The sequence below is a fragment of the Acanthochromis polyacanthus genome, chromosome 3 (genome assembly GCF_021347895.1).
Source record: "Acanthochromis polyacanthus isolate Apoly-LR-REF ecotype Palm Island chromosome 3, KAUST_Apoly_ChrSc, whole genome shotgun sequence".
In the NCBI taxonomy this organism is placed as follows: Eukaryota; Metazoa; Chordata; class Actinopteri; family Pomacentridae; genus Acanthochromis; species Acanthochromis polyacanthus.
In genome coordinates, this window is record NC_067115.1 from 16705678 (window position 1) to 16726394 (window position 20717).

At 39.3% G+C, this 20717-nt stretch overlaps 1 protein-coding gene across 1 annotated transcript in view; it reads left to right on the top strand.

Moving 5' to 3' along the window:
* The first annotated feature begins 1922 nt into the window (after nt 1–1922).
* Nucleotides 1923–20717, top strand: part of rbm20 (RNA binding motif protein 20) — a 52573-nt gene continuing 33778 nt past the window's right edge. Inside the window, exons 1-2 of the mRNA XM_051945945.1 lie at nt 1923–1987; nt 2152–2229. Coding sequence (XP_051801905.1) covers nt 1923–1987; nt 2152–2229 — 143 coding nt within the window. The remainder of the gene's footprint in view (nt 1988–2151; nt 2230–20717) is intronic.

Here is a 20717-nt window from a genome sequence, read left to right on the forward strand (position 1 = left end):
ACGTATAAGATGAAATATGAAACGTGTTGCCAGAGAAGCATAAAAGTAGTTTAGGGAGGAAAAAACAACAACAAAAGAAGATCCTTTGGAAGCTCAAGAGGAACCAAACCAGGACTTATGATTTATAGCTAAGATAAACTTTATTAATCCCATTTAATGTCAATTTAGAAAGTTAGAGTTGCAAATGTATAGAGAACATCAGAAGAAATCAACAAAAAATAATACATAAATACTGATTCATACATGTTTGTGTACAGGTAAAATAATCCTCTGGATGTGGATGTGTCGCCTTGGGGCTTGCTCTGGGGATCAGGCATATGGGTTCTGTAAAGCGTCTTGAGACAATTTGGATGTAATTGGTGCTATATAAATAAAATTGAATTGAAAATAACGGTATAGGACATATCAGTGGTATAGCAGTAGAGATTCTTTCATAAGTAAAAATATTGATATGATTTACTGATATTATTTACGTTATCTAGACTGCACAATTCTTCTTCTTATTGATTCCACTTGTTGTTTTAATTGCGCTATAATTTTAATGTAACCTTCCATCTTTAATCATCTGAACCAAGCTGTGCAAACCAAGCTACAATTTATTATCAAGATAAAGGCTGCTGAGTCAAGAGTCTTAATTGGTTGCAGAAAGATTTCCATTTTGTTTCATCCATTTCTGTCGGGCGAAGAGCTCTGCTGTTGCGCAGAATGCATCAACAAGAACAGCACTCAAAAGTAGTGTAGCAAGTTGTGTGTCTGGTGTTAAGAATAGTAATTACATGTCATAGTAACTGCATGTTCTAGAAGTCCAAGGACTGTACACGATATTCTCTTTTGAGAGCAACTATCCATTTTTTTTGTCAGAAGCCTTCTTTTCTTGCTGCTTTTCATGTTATTTTGTAAGGGTGATAATATTTTTATTATGTAAATCATCAATCCTTTACCTCAGACTAAAAACAAACCCACTCTGGTTTCTCAATGGGTCTTGAAAATCATTATAGAAAAATGTACAAAAAGCAATCTTTTTTGTTTCTGTGAAATAGTCCACTTGTGTTTGTCGTCATTTTCCCGACAAGGTACTGTGTAGGTAGTGAGCTGTAGGTGAGCTGAGTACGTGGGCACTCTGCATGAATTCAGCATAATTAATGCCCACATTTGCCTCCATGAGTCTTAAGTGAGTCAGACGCTGCTTTCAGATCTTGTCAGTGCTGCTGCTGAGCTATTTTCCTCCGACAAGGCCAACATTAGCAGGAAGCCTCTGCTTCTAGTTGTCAGTCAGACGCTGGGGGTATTTTTTCAAGATATCAGGAAGAAAGTAAAGAGGGAGGATTAAAGGCGGGTGTTACTTTGTTGACACTTAGAGTAAAAGAACTTGAGCTGACAGCTTTGTCACTTTCTCAAACTGACTGTTATGAAGTTTGCTTCTGCAGTGGAAAATTTGTTCTCCTCTAGATGTTGTTAATGAAATTTGGCAAATGCACAATGGCGACTTTTCTTGTTACATTTTTTTATTTCATACAGCTACACACAGTTCTGCTTTACTGTAGCAAAGACGTACTGTAAACGGTCTTATAGATGCTTCAGCTGACAAAGTTTACATCAGTTCCAATGCTAATAACTACGAGGATTTAAAATATTTGCCAAAAAAGTGTGTTTTTATGAAGTGCACATTCTCAGTCTACTCTAGCACTAAAGTTCCACAGTTAAAGCCTTCAAAACAAGCTTCTGTTTAGCTCCTCTTTAAAAATAAAATGACTCAGCCTCTGTGTGTCAAACTGACTGTGCATTTGAAAGACATGGCAGGTGATGATTTCCCAGTTTGACCCGGAAATAAGATGCTATTTGAAACCTGAAAGCTTTGAATGAACTGCTACATTATTAATTACAGGACGGCACTGGCCTGCAAGTCTTCTTAATTAATAGAAATGACTGTCTTTGACATCAGTCTACGATACAGCGATGATACGGCGATGTCAGCCATCAGCGCAAGGTCACACTTTACAAACACAGTCCAATGAACAGCCTCAGTAGTGAATCCAGAGAATGTACTGAATGCGTGTTGCCCTGCAGGTTTAACAGTAGGGGTGTCTAAGTGACACATACACCCACCCCCTGTTTTAAGTCCCACACAGCCACTCTGTGCTGCTCTGTTAGGCCGGCACCAACAGCTGAGGCCGGGGGAGATTGGAGCACGTGTGCTCACCCCAAAGGCATCTTCCTTTCATCTGCATGGTGAGAGGGCCACAATACAGGAAATCAAATTTACTGTATCGTCGTCACACACAGGTGGAGCTCAGACACACAGAAGGGTGAGAAATGCTTTTAGTAGAATGACAGATTTAAAGACTATGCCATCAGTGTCTCTTGTATACATTTCTATAGGCTGTTTCTGCAAGCCTTATAAAAATATCTTCTTTTTCCACACAGTTCACACAAGCATGACTTTCCTCCATCCCAAGATTATTTTTGTATATAAGCTGAAGGTTTGCCAGTACAGTCTGACCCTTTGTGCAGCACATTTTATAGCTTTCCATGAATCATCCACAGGGACTCGGAGGGACTAGTAGAAACATTCACCTATAACACATGACAAAGAAAGCATTCCTTTTATCACACACATATACTTTTAATGTTTATTTTATATAACTTAGAGGCATAATTACATCGCAGTTTGCCACAAAAATGACGAATGTACATAGAGATTTGCTGTTTTAGCTGATTTAGATTTGATTCATGCTTTTGTTGATGTATGAGTTTAGTCTGTAAGTGTATATTTGTGTTTGTGTGTGTTTGTGCATGTCTTGTGTGTCTATGTCCAGAGCAACACAGCTTAGCCTGATCTCACACAACCTATTACCATCCATGAATGTGTGCTACTGCATGGCGATAATCTCTGTTAATACAGACTGTTTTTATCCAGGAAAAGCAGAGCTGAAAATAAATATAAGACTAATAGAACCAGGAGTCTGTTGTGCTCTGACTTTACCCAAACCTTAATTTTAGGATTTGAAATTATTTGGTTATGTAAATGGAAAAAGCTGGAGTGTTGATGGTCATTGAATTAGGGCGTGAATTCTGTTCAATGTAGAGATGAGGGCTCTGGCTATGTTTAGGTCCCTAATAGCAGAAATACTGGGATCATCATCTCAGCCCTGAAAGAGATGCTGCTGAGGAGGGAAAAACTGAAAGCAGGAGGGAGGAGAAGGGTGATAATTATCTATGTGTAGTTATTTATAATCACCAGCTAAATGATGCATGTGGAACATGAGTCATTCATCCTGATTTCAATCTGCTGAGTGAAGGGGTCTGATTGTTGTTGCTCAGTGATTTTGATCAGGGAGATGTTTGTGTGTTGATTAATCAAAACAACACATGCAATTCAAAAGTTCTACTATCTAGACAGCTGCTGCTAATAACTATTGTTCGTGGGTGTTTAAACTTTACACCAGGTTCGGTGATAGGGAAGATGGTGAGATAGAAATAAATTTGTTACATGTACAATACAGTATCATCCACATTAACACTGACTGGGATCTTTAGTTGTGCACACATGTGGCGGATATGTGACTCTTTGTCTTGCTCATTTCTACTACACTATCATCACAAAAAGGTTTCAGTTCATTAATGATGACTAATGTCTGTTTCTAGTCTGCTTTGAGTGCATAAAGTACCCAAGCATTATTCAACTGATTGTTTGTTTGGCTAAGAATTACTGCTTAGATAGTGTGTTGGACACTAGTGGTTTAGTTTGACTTTATTGTCAGCTTTTTAATACACAACAAGTTGGCAGTCTCTTAAAAAGATATATTTTTTTGAAGGTTTAATTCTTTTTTATGTAAATTTCTATGTGCGAGACCCTGCTACTAATTGGTGCTGTGTCATCCAGGCTGTTTCTCTTCCCCCCTCATGCCGTTGTCTGATTGGACCAGCAGCAAACTGCTCACCTCCAATCAAGTCACATAAATTTTCCCAACACCAGTGTTTAAAAGCACTGCCACACTGTCATTAATCTGTCTCTCATTGCATTTCTTGAGACGCTAGTTTCGCAGCAGGATATTGCTTAAAATTAGTGACTTTTTTGTTTGTTTGTCTTAAATCTGTAGCTTGATTAAAAATGTTAGACATTAGATAGTGGTGCTTCTCCCTTTTGTACCTTTTGTTTTGGCTGGCATCGATAATGAAACTCTGGATTTGATATGGGGACTTTTATTTTACTCATGCTGTCAAGGTATTAGTGTATTTAACTTCTAGTAAAAGTCCTTCTTTCAGTATATTATTTTCGTTTATCTGAGTAGCATCCTCTCCTTTTTTATGACCTGTATTTGTGTTAATTACCTACATGCAATATAAAATCTAATCAGTTATGTTAAACAGCGTCCACGTCCCTTCTCTTTCCCCTTGCGAGCTTTGTTTTAACAGATGTTTTGGCAAATAAAGAAATGGTCACCAAGCGATTCATCAGAACCATTCAAGTTGAGCTACTGTTTAATCGCTGGGAATAAATAATAGATCTAAAGGCACAGTTCTCACCTTATTAAACTGAAGCACTTAACTGAAAGATGTTTTCAGAAGTATTATGAGGACATGTGTTTGTAGCTTTAATAGCTAATGTCCTTACATCTGGAGGAGTCTAAAGCCAGGTTACTTTGTGTCACTCATCACTTTTTGATTTACCATCAGAACACATACTGATTTGCAAAGTTCCTCTTGTTCCTTCTTGGGTTTTGTAAATGTAATATGAAGTAAGCACCGGTGGACACAGTAGAATGTGGCATTTCTTTCACTGTGGGATTTTTCTGAGAACTAAACGGCGTGAAGTAGGCATGTGACTGAGCAGCATAACTCATAGCTCACAGTGAGTCCCACACACTGACACTTGTACACGAACACATGAGAGGCAGGAACACAGAAGTAAATGCTTGAACACTGAACTTGTTTTACACTCTTATAAACTATTTGATCTACTCTGACCAGAATCTGATTAGAATCATTGATAGTGTATTATATGGCTGATCTGTGACTTTGTTTTCACTTTCTATTACTAACTTGTACTATTATTGTCATCAAAAACACTTTTTAGATCACTTTTGATTATTCAAGTTGATTTCCTAATAAGTTTTTAATGGAAAGAGGGCCCAGGAATGACCAAACTCTGGTTTGGCCATAAAGCAGCATGTGTACATTCTAAAACTTCTACGTGTCGTCTCACTTGTCTTGCAGATCCAGATTTATAGGTTTGGGGTCAGCAAGTTGCCCACCAGGAAGTCTAAGTTGTTTTCCATCCAGGGGATGCTATTACCACCATTAGAGCAACTGAGTCTAATTAACCGCCGCTTTTTTTTTTTTTTTTTTTACAAAATTATTAATAATAATAGATTAGATTTATATAGCACTTTTCCAGACGCTTCACAATGGATCCATTATTCATTCACTCACACATCCTTACTCTGGTGGTGGTAAGCTACATTTGTAGCCACAGCTGCACTGGGGCAGACTGACAGAAGCATGGCTGCCAATCTGCGCCTATAGCCCCTCCAACCACCACCAACATTCACACGCATTCGTACACCAGTGTGAGAGCAGCATTGGAGGCAAGGCGGGTAAAGTGTCTTGCCCAAGGACACAACAGCACATGACAAGGCGAGAGCGGGAATCGAACCGCCGACCCTTCGATCCTCGGACGACCCGCTCTACCACGTGATCCACAGCCGCCCCTTAAAACACTAATTGCACATGATTTCATGTCGAGGAAGGCAAATAGACAGTGTTCACATATATATATGCTTTTGACCATATGTGGCAATGGGTCTAACATGGAGGAGTTGGTGATTTGTGCTGGTATTAAGATACAGTGGGACATGTAATATCATTGGCTCATGTTGCTTTTTGACCCGTTCCCATTGGTTTTAGCCCTTCTAAAAGTGAGCGGGGTGTCTGGGCCTAGGCAGATGATGGTAGAGGCTGTTCTCAGTTGGATACATTCAGAAGCAAGGCAGTGTGGAGGGCACCAGGTGGGTGATGCATAAATTAAATGAGACATGCCACATCCTCAGGCCTCCCTGCAGCCCTCTCCAACACCAGCGGGGGGTCGGGAGTGTTCTTAGTAGTCGAGTTAATATATAACTTTGCAACTCAGCAATTGTAATCGTAGATACACTGCTACCAGTGGTAATGTATAGCAATGTGTGATACCCAGTGTGGAGAGTTCGGTCGCTTCAGCTTCTGCCAACAGAGGAAGCAGGTGAGCAGGACCACTGACATATTGACAGCTGAGAGCAGGCAGCTTACAGTTGTGAAGATAAATGAAGGTTGTTGCTACTGTGTAGAGATGTCAGAGTGACTTTCAACATTAATATCCAGTTGATTCGATGAAGCACAATGCATTTGAATTGACAAGTAGTTGTTGTTCATGTGTGTTTAATGATCCAGTTTTGGAACAATCCGCACAGACAAGCATCAGAAACATTCAAATAAGGCAACTATGAAGTAATTCATGACAAAAAGTCAAAGAAAGCGTGAAGAAGTCTGCAGCACAGGCTTGGGAAAGCTTTAATACAGAAGATACTACTGACTGATATCTGGGGATTGTCCACTGTAAAGAATTTGTAACCACAAATGAAGTTCATGTTAACTTCCTAAATTACTGGGAGACTATAAAAAGACCACAGTTATTTCACAGCTAATCTTGACTTTAAAGCTGAGAATTAACACTCAAACCTCCCTGTGTCATTTGACTTCATTGTGTTGAAGTCAACCTTCCGTCTCCTGGGTGCCGTAAAGAGAACAGCTAATGTGATGAAGGAGCTCTGTTTGGCAGAAATGCATCAGCTACAGTTACACATTAGCTTAAAAGCTCTTCTTCTTCTGTACAATACAAGATCTCACAGAACTTTGGAGAGAATTATTTTCAGGGATTAGATGTAAATGTGCGAAGCAGGACGGCAACAGGAAGAATGTCTCACAGGAGACCACATTGCCACCAGTGAGAACCAATCAATCTGTCACCAAAACCACTTTGTATTATCTTTCTTGTAATCAAAACCATGGCAACATGCCAGACTCTCTGCTCCGATGAGTGGATCACAGTTATTTATTTTAAGTATTATTTCAAAACTCGGAAAAATGGTAATTTTACAGTGAATCCCTCAGATAGTACTCGTAGCTATACTGTTGTTTTTAGAATCCGAACATTCCTTCTTATTTGATTAAATTGTGCTAACCAAAAAGGAAATCGGAGCATGTGTTTACATACTGTACAATAACATAGTTATGGGCTGACAAGCAGTTGGTCAGTAATCAGACGCCTCCTAAACCCACCATGTGTTGAACTAAGACTTGTAAATTTAAACTGCATTAAAAGTAATGAGCTATAAATTCCTTGAAGCGATACATGACTCTGCAGCTTGAGGCTTTTTATTTTTCATCTTTTTCAGTCAGACCATTTCAACAGATGGCTTCATGAGAGAACAGATGTTTTCTTCGTTACAGTGTTTGGATCTCACAAATAACTATATCTGTGGATCTGTTTGATTACTTGGATGTGTACCCGAGGAAAGAGGTTTCTCCATCAGATTTAAAGCTGAAATTATGTCATCTTAATCTGATAAAGGACAAAACGTTCATTATTCTTCATCTGCTGGCCAGAACCAGAGTACGTTGAGTTGCTTAATAAGGAACGATCTAAACTGGGCTAAGAAGGAAATTGCTTTCCCTCACTTTACACCCCAGATATTACTGCCTGTCTGCACATTTTTCCTGCACAAACCTATCTAACTGTAAGGCTGCCTCTTCATATGCATTTATTCACTGTATCATCTCAAATGGATTTCCAAGCTCACTCACTTACACACTGTTTGCTACACAGAAGACTCACTGGGGGATAAGAGCGGACAGCTGTTGATGAATTTCAGACTTGGATGTAACGTTTCTACACAACTATACATCGGATATTCCTAATTATCTCTGTAGCATAAACAAACGACAGAACATCTGCACCACGTCTGAGGCCCTGGACACCACAGAGTTGCTATTTTTGGACGTAGTATTTGACATATGTCTCTACAACAGTGAAATACACCTTTATAGCAGAAATCTGTGCACACCCAGCTTTATTTACAACATATTCTGGCTGTACTGTACCCAGCAGTGAAGGTGCCTGTAGCTGTAATGATGATGTTATATGCTAATCTTCAGTAAGAAATTTTTAATAAAGTTTTAAAAAAATGAAAAGAAAATTGCAAAAATGACAGCAGCTAACATCTGTCGTCTTATGTCAACAGAGACAGACTGTATTGTATGACTGATGTAGTGTACAGCTTCTGGTTACTATATTTTGTTATGTCGTGATGATTTTGTGTTGTTGCCACTTTATTCAACATTTACAGCAGTTTTTGTCATGTCTGCTTTTAGCATTTTGTGTTTGTTTTCTGTCTCATTTGCATCATTTTGTTGTTTCTGTCTCTATTGTGTCATTTGTGCCTGGCTTTTATTATTTGTTGTGGTTTTTTTTTTTTTAATTTTGTGTCTCATTACATTGTTTTGTGTTTGATTTTAGTCATTTTTTTGTCAATTTTAATTTTTTTGTGTATAGTTTTCATCATTTTGTGTCTCATGTCATTTTCTTTCTGGTTTTGGTTGTGTGTGTGATTTTTGTCATTTTGTGACCAATTTGTGTTATTTTTTTGTGTTGTTTTGTGTCTGTTTTATGTGTATTGCGTCTTTTGTATATGTTTTGTTATATTTGTGTCGTTTCTGTCACTTTGTGTCAGACTTTGATATTTTGTGTCGTACTTTTGTTAATTTGTGTCAGATTTTTGTCATTGTGTGTCATTTTGTGTCTTGTTTTTGTCGCGTTGTCTTGCTTCTGTTGTTTTGTTTCTGTATTTTTTGTTGTTTTGGGTCTCATTTGTGTCTGTTTTGATCTAATTTTGTGTCTCTTTTAATGTTGTGACTGACATATTTTACACCTTCCTTGTACTACATTTTGTGTGTCATGATGTTTTCGTGGTGCATTTCATAGTGGATGGAAATTTACAGTTTTGAACCCACTAGAAAATCTCTGAATCACTGTGCACTGGGCTAATGGCTGCTCTGAACAGGGAACCAGAATAGCTGCACAGCTTCACTCAACCCATGAAGTCTGTAAACATGCAGATTTCTAAGGAGGTAAAATTCAGTTTACCTGGAGAAGCTTTTACAGTCTGATGCAGAAGCTTAAATCTACCTTTGGTTTGCAGATCTCCATTAGTTCCAAGAGTCTGATCTGTGACCAAAGTCCTGCTAAAATTTAAGTGCTGTTCAGTGTCCCAAGGAGTGGAGCAGCAGGGGTTCAGATTTTGGTATATTTTTGAGTGCAGTGATGAGTCACGTAAAGGTTTGTGGGTCTGGAGTGAGTCACTGCGCTGTCTGTCAGCACAAACCTTACATAACGCTCAAACACTTACTTTGCAAACTAGGCCAGGTCATTCATCATCGTTGATGTCACACTTCAGAGTTTTTTTCTCTTGTCTCATGGAGGTAGTATTTTTGTTAAAATGCTCTGAGCTCTTTGGCTCTAATAGCAAGTTCATAATTACTTTGGCAGCTTATCTATCAACGTAGGCTAACGACAAAAGAGCGAAAGCAAAAGGATCCTCTTCACTTTGTCATTACACTTGACTCATCCCTGTTGTGTAACTCTCTTTTATACTTTGTTCTTTTTCTACAATTGCCACCTTGATGCATGCACATTTATGTGCATGTGCATGCACTCACCCACACTGGGTTAGACGGCTGTGCAGAGGTGTGATCGCACCTGTTGTTTGTTCCAACCCACATCAGAAAGGTTTACAGCATATTTGCATTTATTTACTTTTGCTCTTGCTTTGATTTTAATTAAAGGCGTCAATGCAAATTTTATTCCAGTCGATCCAACTTCAAGAAAAGATGAGAAACTTGTCATCAAGAGTGTTGACAAGATATGACAGGGAACATTCCCACAACGTTGGCTAACATTATCTACAATCATATTTTAAAGAAAGCATTTTATTCTAATGCTTAAAAGTTGTTTTAAGGATATTTCTCATCAAACAATGTTCATGAACATTCAAAGGATGCTTGAAGGATGTTCTAAAATCAACATTCAAAACGTGTTTTCAGGACTTTATCAAGACCTCAGAAGTATTTTTTATAAAAACTTTTCTGTAATGTGATATATTAACAACGGTGAAACCTTTTGCCTGCAATGTTCTGAAGATGTTTTGGGGATGTTGTTGAGGTAACACATAATATATGTCCTTCCATAAAACAAGATAACAAGGGAAGCACGTTCTCAATGCAACAGTCAGATAATGTTTTAAGAAGAGTGTTATGAGATAACTATGAACAATAAGAAATATGTAAGGAACATCAGCAGAAAAACAATAAATATACAATTCAATTCAATTCAATTCAATTTTATTTATATAGCGTCAATTACAGTCAAATCGTCTCAAGACGCTTTACAGAACCCATATGCCTGACCCCCAGAGCAAGCCCAAAGGCGACAGTGGCAAGGAAAAACACCCTTTTAACAGGGAAGAAACCTCGAGCAGAACCCGGCTCTAAATAGGGGGGACCCATCTGCCTGCTGGCCGGGCGGGTTGAGAAGGACAGAAGAGGGCAAGGGGGAGGGATGGGAGAAGAGGGAGGGGTGAGAAAGCAAGGAAAACACAACACACATTTGAATACATGCATGACAGGATATGTGACACAGACAAAGTATAAGCTAACATTGAAAACTGACTCATAGTTTACTCTTATGATGTACGGCTCTGACATTAAACATACTCCTTATATAGCTAGCAGTAAAATTCAAACAGTATGTAAGTTAGCATAACAGTATATTGAAGGCGATGCAGAGTTGACTCGTGGAAAAAGGGAATTGGAAGCAGAGGGCTGGTGGAAGGTCAGTAGCAGCATCCCACAGTGGACATGGTGGAGACTGGACCAGCTGGTGGAACATCGACCGCAGATCTGAAGCATCCAGCTCTGGGACCAGGGACACTCGGAGAAATAGCACAGGGGGAAACAGAGTGAATGTACTGCAATAACGGTATACATATTAAATGTAAAGGTAGATAGAGAAGGGCTCAGTGCGTCAAGAAAAGTCCCCCAGCAGCCTAGGCCTATAGCAGCATGACTAGGGGCAGAACGAAGGGACGTCCAAGAAGGAGTCAGCTGTACAATGAAGACACAAGCCGAACCTCTGTGGGTCACCCAGTCAGCCCCAACTATAAGATTTGTCAAAAAGGAACGCTTTAAGCCTGGTCTTAAAAATAGAGAGGGTGTCTGCCTCCCGAACCCAAACTGGGAGCAGGTTCCACAGGAGAGGCGCCTGATAACTGAAGGCTCTGCCTCCCATTCTACTTTTAGAAATTCTAGGAACAACAAGTAAGCCTGCAGTTTGAGAGCGAAGAGTTCTACTAGGATAATAAGGTACTATCAGATCTTTAAGATATGATGGAGATTGGTTATTAAGAGCTTTATATGTCAGAAGAAGGATTTTAAATTCTATTCTGGATTTAACAGGAAGCCAGTGAAGAGAAGCAAGTATAGGGGAAATATGATCTCTTTTGCTAACTCCTGTCAGTACTCTCGCAGCAGCGTTTTGGATCAACTGTAGATGTTTGAGAGAGCTATTTGGACAACCCGATAATAAGGAATTGCAATAGTCAAGCCTGGAAGTAACAAAAGCATGAACTAATTTTTCTGCATCACTCTGAGACAGAATGTTCCTGATTTTTACAATATTACGCAGGTGAAAAAGGAAGTTCTACAGACTTGCTTTATGTGTGAGTTAAAGGACATGTCCTGGTCAAAAATAACTCCAAGATTCCTCACAGTAGTACTGGAGGCCAATGTGATGCCATCCAGAGTAACTATTTGCTTTGAAAGCGAGTTTCTAAGATGTTTGGGGCCAAATACAATGACTTCAGTTTTGTCTGAATTTAGCAGTAGGAAGTTAAAAGTCATCCAGGTTTTAATGTCCTTAAGACAATCTTGCAGTCTAGCTAACTGATCAGTTTCATCTGGCTTCATAGATAAATACAATTGTGTGTCATCTGCATAACAATGGAAGTTAATACAATGCTTCCTAATAATATTGCCTAAAGGAAGCATGTATAATGTGAAAAGTATCGGTCCTAAGACAGAACCCTGAGGAACTCCGTGATTAACTTTAGTCTGCTCAGAAGAGTTATTGTTGACATGCACAAACTGGAACCTATCTGATAAGTAGGATTTAAACCAATCCAGTGCTGTCCCTTTAATGCCAATTGAATATTCTAGACGCTGTAATAAAATTTTGTGGTCGATTGTGTCAAACGCTGCACTAAGATCTAACAAAACAAGTATAGAGACTAGTCCATTATCTGATGCTATGAGAAGGTCATTAGTAACTTTCACTAGAGCTGTTTCTGTGCTATGATGCACTCTGAAGCCTGACTGAAACATTTCAAACAAATTATTCCTTTGTAGGTGTTCACACAATTGATTTGCAACTGTTCTTTCCAGAATTTTAGAGAGAAATGGTAGGTTGGATATCGGTCTATAGTTAGCTAACACATCTGGATCTAAAGTGGGCTTTTTAAGCAAAGGTTTGATGACAGCAACCTTAAAAGCCTGTGGTACATAGCCTGTTACTAGAGAGAGATTAATCAGATCTAACATTGAAGAATTAATTAAAGGTAAAATCTCCTTGAAGAGTCTAGTTGGGATAGGATCTAAAAGACATGTTGATGGTTTGGATGTAGAAACTGTTGAAATTAGTTCAGAGAGACATATAGGAGTGAAGAATTCTAAAGATTCATCAGGTCTAACAGCCAATTCAAAAGCATCTGTGACATTTGTAGGAAGGGCCAGATTAATTTTATCTCTAATCATAACTATTTTCTGTGTAAAGAAGCTCATGAAGTCGTTACTGGTTAAAGCTAAAGGAATACAAGGTTCAACAGAGCTCTGACTCTTTGTCAGCCTGGCTACAGTGCTAAAGAGAAACCTAGGGTTGTTCTTGTTCTCATCTATTAAAGATGAATAATAAGTTGTCCTGGCATTATGAAGAGCTTTTTTATAGATTACTAGACTATTTTTCCAAGCCACATACACTACCTCTGAATTAGTGGAATACCACTTTCTTTCCAGCTTTCGGGATGCCTGCTTTAAAGTCCGCAGCTGGGAATTATACCAAGGAGCAAGTCTTCTCTGAGATATAACTTTCTTTTTTACAGGTGCAACACTATCAAGAGTTGTACGCAGTGAGGCTGAAGCATTATTAACATAATAATCCACTTCTGTGGGGGTAAAATAATAATATTTGCCTTCTGATTTATCAGTAAATGTTGCTGAAGTAAACAGTGAGGGTATTATTTCCTTAAATTTAGATACTGAATTGTCAGACAAACACCTACTGTAATGATATTTGTTCTCAGCTGCTAAACAATCCTTTACTTTAAATTGAAATGTTATCATAAAATGGTCAGAAAGAAGAGGGTTCTGGGGAAATACTGTTAACTCTTCAATTTCTAAGCCATAAGTCAGGACAAGGTCAAGAGTGTGATTAAAACTATGAGTTGGTTTATTTACATGTTGAGAAAACCCAATTGAGTCTAATAATGAATTAAAAGCTGTTGTAAGGCTGTCGCTGTCTACGTCAACATGAATGTTAAAGTCACCCACAATAATAACTTTGTCTGAACTGAGCACTAATTCAGATAAAAAGTCTGAGAATTGAGATAAAAACTCAGAATAAGGAGCAGGAGGACGATATATAACAACAAATAAAACTGGTTTCTGAGCTTTCAAATTTGGATGAGAGAGACTAAGAATGAGATTTTCAAATGAGCTGTAATCAGGTTTAGGCCTCTGGTTCAATTTTAAACTAGAATGGTAGATTGCTGCTACTCCTCCTCCTCGGCCTGTGATTCGAGGAATATGACAGTTAATATGACTAGGGGGAGTTGATTCGTTTAGGCTAACAAATTCTTCCTGCTGCAACCAGGTTTCAGTCAAACAGAACAAATCAATCTGGTGATCAGTTATCAACTCATTTACTAGCAGAGATTTAGACAAGAGAGATCTAATATTTAACAGACCACATTTAATTTTCCTGTCTCTTTGCTCTGTTGAAATAGAGGTATTAATTTTTATTAAATTTTTGTGGTTACTATTTCTTTTGTATATTTTTGATTTGATTAATTTATTGAATTTTGGTGGTCGGGGGACAGACACAGTCTCAATAAAATTAACTGAATTAACTGAATTACTGGAGGGTGACAGCTGTGAGGAAACTGCAGAGAGGTGTGTAAGACTACAGCTCTGCATCCTGGTCTTAACTCTGGGTTGTCATGCTTTAGGAGTACTAATAAAATCAGCCATATTCCTAGAAATGAGAGCTGCACCAGCCAAAGTGGGATGGATGCCGTCTCTCCTAATCAGACCAGGTTTTCCCCAAAAAGAGCTCCAATTATCAATAAAGCCCACGTCGTTTGATGGACACCACATAGACAACCAGCGGCGAAACGACGACATGCGGCTAAACATGTCATCGCTGGTCAGATCAGGCAAGGGTCCAGAGAAAACTACGGAGTCCGACATGGTTTTGGCGAAAGTACACACCGATGCCACGCTAATTTTGGTGACCTCCGATTGGCGTAACCGGGTGTCGTTACCGCCGACGTGAATAACAATCTTACTATATTTACGATTATCTTTAGCCAGCAGTTTCAAATTTGCTTCTATGTCGCCCGCTCTGGCCCCTGGGAGGCATTTAACTATGGTCGCTGGTGTCGCTAGCTTCACGTTTCTGACTATGGAGCTGCCAATGATCAGAGTTGGTTTCTCAGCGGGTGTGTCGCTGAGCGGGGAAAAACGATTAGAAACATGAAGCGGTTTGTGGTGAGCCGGGACAGCAGGCTTGAGTTTAGGACTGTTTTTCCTACGAACTGTCACCCATCCACCCGGCTGTTCGGGCGCTGCTAAGGGACGGCTAACAGATGCTACACAAGCTAAGCTATTGCGGTCCGCACCGGCTAAGGGGGCCTGGCTAGCTGCTAGCGGGTTATTTTCCATGGTGCGGAGCCGCGATTCCAATTCGGAGAGCCTCGCCTCCAGAACTACAAAAAGGCTGCACTTATTACATATATCGTTATCACTAAAGGAGGCAGAGGAATAACTAAACATGTGGCACACTGAGCAGGAGAAAGAGAGAGAGGGAGAGGGAGAGGAAGAAGCAGAAGCCATGCTAACACCACAACACAGTGCTGGAACAGGAAATGACGCAATACGCTCACCGTAACGTCAGACGTCCAGGGAAGAGGGACGTCCTTCGCTCCGTCCTCATGCAAAAATAGTTCTTTTATATGTGGGTATTCAGATTGTTCAAATTTGTCTGAATGTGGAAATAAGAATATTGCACATTCTTTCATGAGTAGAAATACTGACGGTGTATCAATATTGCATTAATTTGTCTGTGAGAAGAAAATATTACAATAGCACAGTGTTGTATGTCACTATATTGAGACTAAATGGAGCTTTGCTGTCTTTTTTTTTTTTTTTTACTATTTAGTATAGAAATCAAGTTTTGAATTGTTGTCACTCTAGTTTAAAAAAAATCTTAAAAGTCAAGCGGTGTTATTACAGACGTAGTTTGTGATTTTTGTTCAGAATCACATTGAACTCCTGCCCCATAACGACAACTCTGCATTCTGAAACTCTCCATTTCCAGAACTACCTCATGTTGCTGCCTCCAAAGTAGAAACAATGATACATCAGCCTCCTATTCCTGGCTGCTGCTATCAGCCACTCTACTCTTGCTATCATCGAGTGTCAGGCCTGGATGATGAAGAGACGTCTGCGTGTCTCTGCCGAGGGAGGAGGGGAAGCTTGTCTGCAGAGAGAGTGAAGCACAAACAGGAAGACAGACAGTGAGATAAGAGTAAAGATACATCCCCAAACACAAGGAGAAAATCACAGAGCCATGCTGTCATTTCCAGGAGTTTGAGGAATAGATTAGGAATCAGGCATGCTAATGGAACGCCGAAAATACCCAGTGTGATGAGGGAGCAGGCCTGGAGGGTTTCTGTTTGTCATCGCAAGGTCAGAATCCAAACCAAAGAGCTTCCTGTCAGTTAACCTCCCAGCTAATCAATTGCACCTCAGGGAGGTGGGAGGCCACAGGTGGTGGGCTCTGACTTCCCCGTTCATGATAGGCAATCATTGCTGGCTGATTTGTTTTTGTCCTCTGCATTCTTCTAAGCAGCCGTTTCAGAGAAAGTTTATGGAGTCGCAGCACAAGGAACAAACAAAACCGCTCTCATGTTTTCATGTTTGTGTGTCCAGATGAGCTTAGATACAGCTGTCAGTGAGTCATCAGTGTGACGATAACAGAGCAGCAATGCTTCTAACTCCCAGCACTCTGCTTTCATTCGTCCTCTGTTGCAAAAAGTAAACAGAAGATAAAACTTTCTATCAGACTGCTGAAGCTTTAAATGCGTCACCTGCTGGCTATATTTAAGATATTTGTCTTTTTTTGTTTGTTTTGTGTTTTTATGTGACTGTTTTTTGTCATTTTGTGTCTGATTTGCATTGTGTTTCAGTTTTTTGTCATTTTGGTTCTCATTTGGATCCTTTTGTGCCTTGTTTTTGTCGTTTTATGTCACATTTATGTTGTTTTGTGTGTAATTTGTGTCATTTTGTGTCTTTTTTGTTGTTTTTGTCTCATTTGTGTCATTTTATTTTGTCCTTTTGAGTCTGGGCCATTTTGTGTCTGTTTTTTAGTGATTTATGTCTGATTTCTGTCTCATTTATGCTGTTTTATGTCCAGTTTTCGTCATTTTGTAAGAGGATGAACAGCTGCATGAATCAGTGATGAGTAATGAGTGATCCACATGGTGTGTGCATAAATAGGAGGTCTGTCAGTAGTTTTCTGAGTTTACTGTAGTTTACATTTCTAAATATTGATTAACTGACCACTGATCTTCTCGTTAGCAAAACTGTCCCTTTGTTGCATTTTGGATAAAATCTGATCTTGTACGCTTTCTGATCTTGTACGGTAAATTTACAGCATACGGATTAGTCCCTATGCTCTAAGTTCACTGTGCAATATATGTCACCATTTATTTTGCCGTATATGTTCCCTGCTGTGAATATTCTGTAGACCCCCCTTGTACCACAAAAACAGCTCTGACCACAGATACAAGGCCTCTGATGGTGTCTGACACCAGGGTCTTGGTAGTTTGTCCTTGGAGTCCTGTAGGTTGCAGGGTGGGGCTTTTGTGATCGGATAGGCTCAGCAACTCCTCCTTTTTCATTCTTTGAGCTGTTCCTTATCAGTCCTTGTACTGTGGTCGAGCACACTGTCCTGCTGGAGGAGTGACTCTGACATATTAGGGGTTATGCTTGATACAAAATCACATTGCCAGTCCTCTATTTTCAGTTGTGTGTGTGTGTGCTCACACGTATATCCATATAAAGTGTGTTCATGTAAAACAGGGGTTTTAAAAATCTGTGATTAAAAATGGAATATGATGATGTCTGCTTTGTAAAAGTGTTTGTACAGGCAGTTCAAATGTACCCTCATAAAATGCACAACTGTTTTCTGAACATGTAAGTCAAAACCTACAGTGCAATTTTCCTTCTGTCAGCAGCTGCGGTTTCCTCAATCTCAGATCCTGTGTGGAAAAATGCAGATTAGGTTCGTTTATGTGACTGAATGTAAAGACAGATCCCAACGTTGTATATCTGTAGCCGTAAAACGCTAACACAAAATGAACAGTCTTGTTTTATTGTGTCTACATTACGAGTGTGTATCATTTCAATGACCCAGCTCAACAGAGAAGTCCCCTGACGGTCATTACTCCAGGGCATAGCCAACCCATTCTGTCCACTGGCTTTGAAGGGGATTTCTCACCCATACTGGGGTTTCGCTGGAACTCCCTCTTTTTCCTCTGCAGTTCATTTGCCGATTTACAGATTCTGCACAGCAGCTGTTGGAAAAGTTGTTAAGTTCACTTGCTTTCATTGTTTGGGCTAATTTGTACTAATGGCTATTTGAGCAGCCTGTGATGCCAGCAGCTTCCTGAGATGAGACATGTTGAGCCATATGGCAGCGGTGCTCTTTCTGTCGCTGTCAGAACTCAGTATTGTGCTGTGTGTCCGCCATGTATTGGCGTGATTGCCTGCTTTGCCCTGAATGTTTGATCCATCTGTTTTCTTTATTTCAAACAAGACTGCCATCTTTATTACCGTGCCTCTTCACTTTGTTTAGATATCTCAATACATCTGAGATAGTAGTAGTAATAATAATAATAATAGTTATCCAGTTACATTATTAGTAAAATATGACTCAACTGTTAAACAACACATTTCTGGTGGAATCAGTCTTAATAAAACTGTCTGTATTGAAATTTTAGCAGGAATTAATGTCAAATTCTCACCAGTTAATGTAAACTAAGATATATACAGTAAATTACTGTTTGCTCTGTAATCATATTAACCTCCATTACCATGTCTGAATTTCATCTGATATACACAATAGTATTATATATTTGTCTGATGTATTTGTATATTTACATATATATATATATATATATATATATATATATATATATATATATATATATATGTATATATAAAATAATGTCAGGCAAAGACAAAATTGCATTATTTTTAAGGAACAGGAAGTTATGTCTACTTATACCAGTAATTTAGAAGTAGAGGCTTATTCTAATTATTGCATTCTGTTGACTTTCTTAATGACTGATTTCACATCAGAGGACATGCAGTTTGTAAAACATGAATTATATTTTCTGTACTTTTGATCATTTTTTTTCACAGTTTCTCAAGTTTGAATTCAGTTTAATCCTTCTTCGAATTGTTTGACACAATGGAAGCATATCTACTGTCAAGATTCAATAATTTTTATTTCACATGCTCATATATGCAGTCAAATGCAAATTCATGTCTGAATTTCACCAGATATATGCAATATTATTATTGCTTAGACCGATATACAGATTGATATACTTTGTCTTAATCACAGTGATATGCTGCAATTTAATTACGTAGAAGCTAAGGTTGATTTTCATAAATTCTTTGAGCGGCGTTTTTTTTTTTTTTTTTTTAAACTCTAACCATGTCTATACCGTAGATACATTTTAATTCTAACAATAACATTTGGTGTAAACTACACTGAGCAAACAGTGACGTATGCAATGATTTTTGCACCGGTTTTCAACTCGTTTGGCAACATGTTGAACCACCTGTTGCAGTGTTACTGGGCTGTGGCTGTTGGTCTTCTGTGAATACACTTTTTGTATCACTGATGCTACAATATACCGTGATTTGTTCTGAGAATGGGCAATTTTTCTCTAACTCCCCATAAATACACAATACTGCAAAATTTATCAGGAACCGCTAAAGCTAACCAAGATGTTTCACAATCGGAATGAAGGAATTTCAGGAATTTCAGGAATTCATGGGAGGTAAGAAGGAAGCTGCGCTGCTATTGGCTGGAGGGAGTCAGTGAGTGGGACGCTACAGCTGGGTGTGATTGGTATTTGCAAGCATGACAACACTGACAGATGGTAAAACGCACTGCTTGCTTTGGACTGAGATGGAGGAGAGTGAGAATGAGGTAAGACCAGAGAGAGAGGGATCTGAAAAGGAAGGATGGAAGGAGAGAAGGGCTGAAGGAGGGGTTGTGGGAATCATCGCTACGTCACCTCGTACACAAATATAGCTCTGATGTTGCTGACCACAGCCGGGGAAGACTCCAGTCAGGTGTTTCTTACTGTACCTCTGCAGCTGCTCGTAAACAGGACTAATAAGTGAGCCTTGTGGGAAATGTAATGGTCCCTTTTTTTATAGGTTTACATTTGGAGCTGCAGAATATCATAAAGAAACATTTAAACTTTTAATGTGTCACCGCATGGCAGCAGCCAGTGAAAAGTAAATTTACTGTCTACACCCGGGCAGCAGCTATAAATAACTATTTCGGAGCAGAAGGAAAAATGGCTGGTCAAGCTCAGTTGTCAGAGCCAACCCAATCCTCCCCCACTGCTCATATTACTTCACCTCCGAGTCTTGTGACGGTTCCTGCGCTTGAATTTCCCTCTTACGAATATTTCTCTAATCCAGTTTAGACATCACCTGACCAAGGAACAGCATGATTTGGGCTTTTTTTTTAAATGTAGTCCCTGCTTTGTCAGCTGTTTCCTGGAGGATTAAGAGACAACAAGGTTTTTTTTTTCTAGCTGTTTACAAAGTTTAGTCTTTCCCCGTGAGGTCGCCATCCTTCTATTTTTTTTTTTTTTTTTTTTTGCCAGCAACCACTTGGACAAGCCAGACGGATCTCTGATGTCACTCTGTCCAGCGTCCAAGCAATCTGTCCGGAGTCACCTGGCCGTCCAGCTCTCACCACCCAGTTTGACACTCAATGTCAGCAGATCCCAGGTAACTTAAGGGCTTTTCTTGGCTCTTGTCAGCACTCCCGCATCAAAACTGACCACAGAACACCCGATAGGCCAGAAAAGAGTGTTGAAAAACCGTGGTGTTAGAATTTATAGTTTATGTTTGAGGGCTTTGCCATGCGAAAGCTTTGTTTACATTATGAGCGAGAAAGAAGCCAAAAGTTTGACATCAAGTGTCCAATCATGTTTTATTTCATAGCTTTAAACAGGTGTCACCCCAAAGTCCTCAAGTGACTA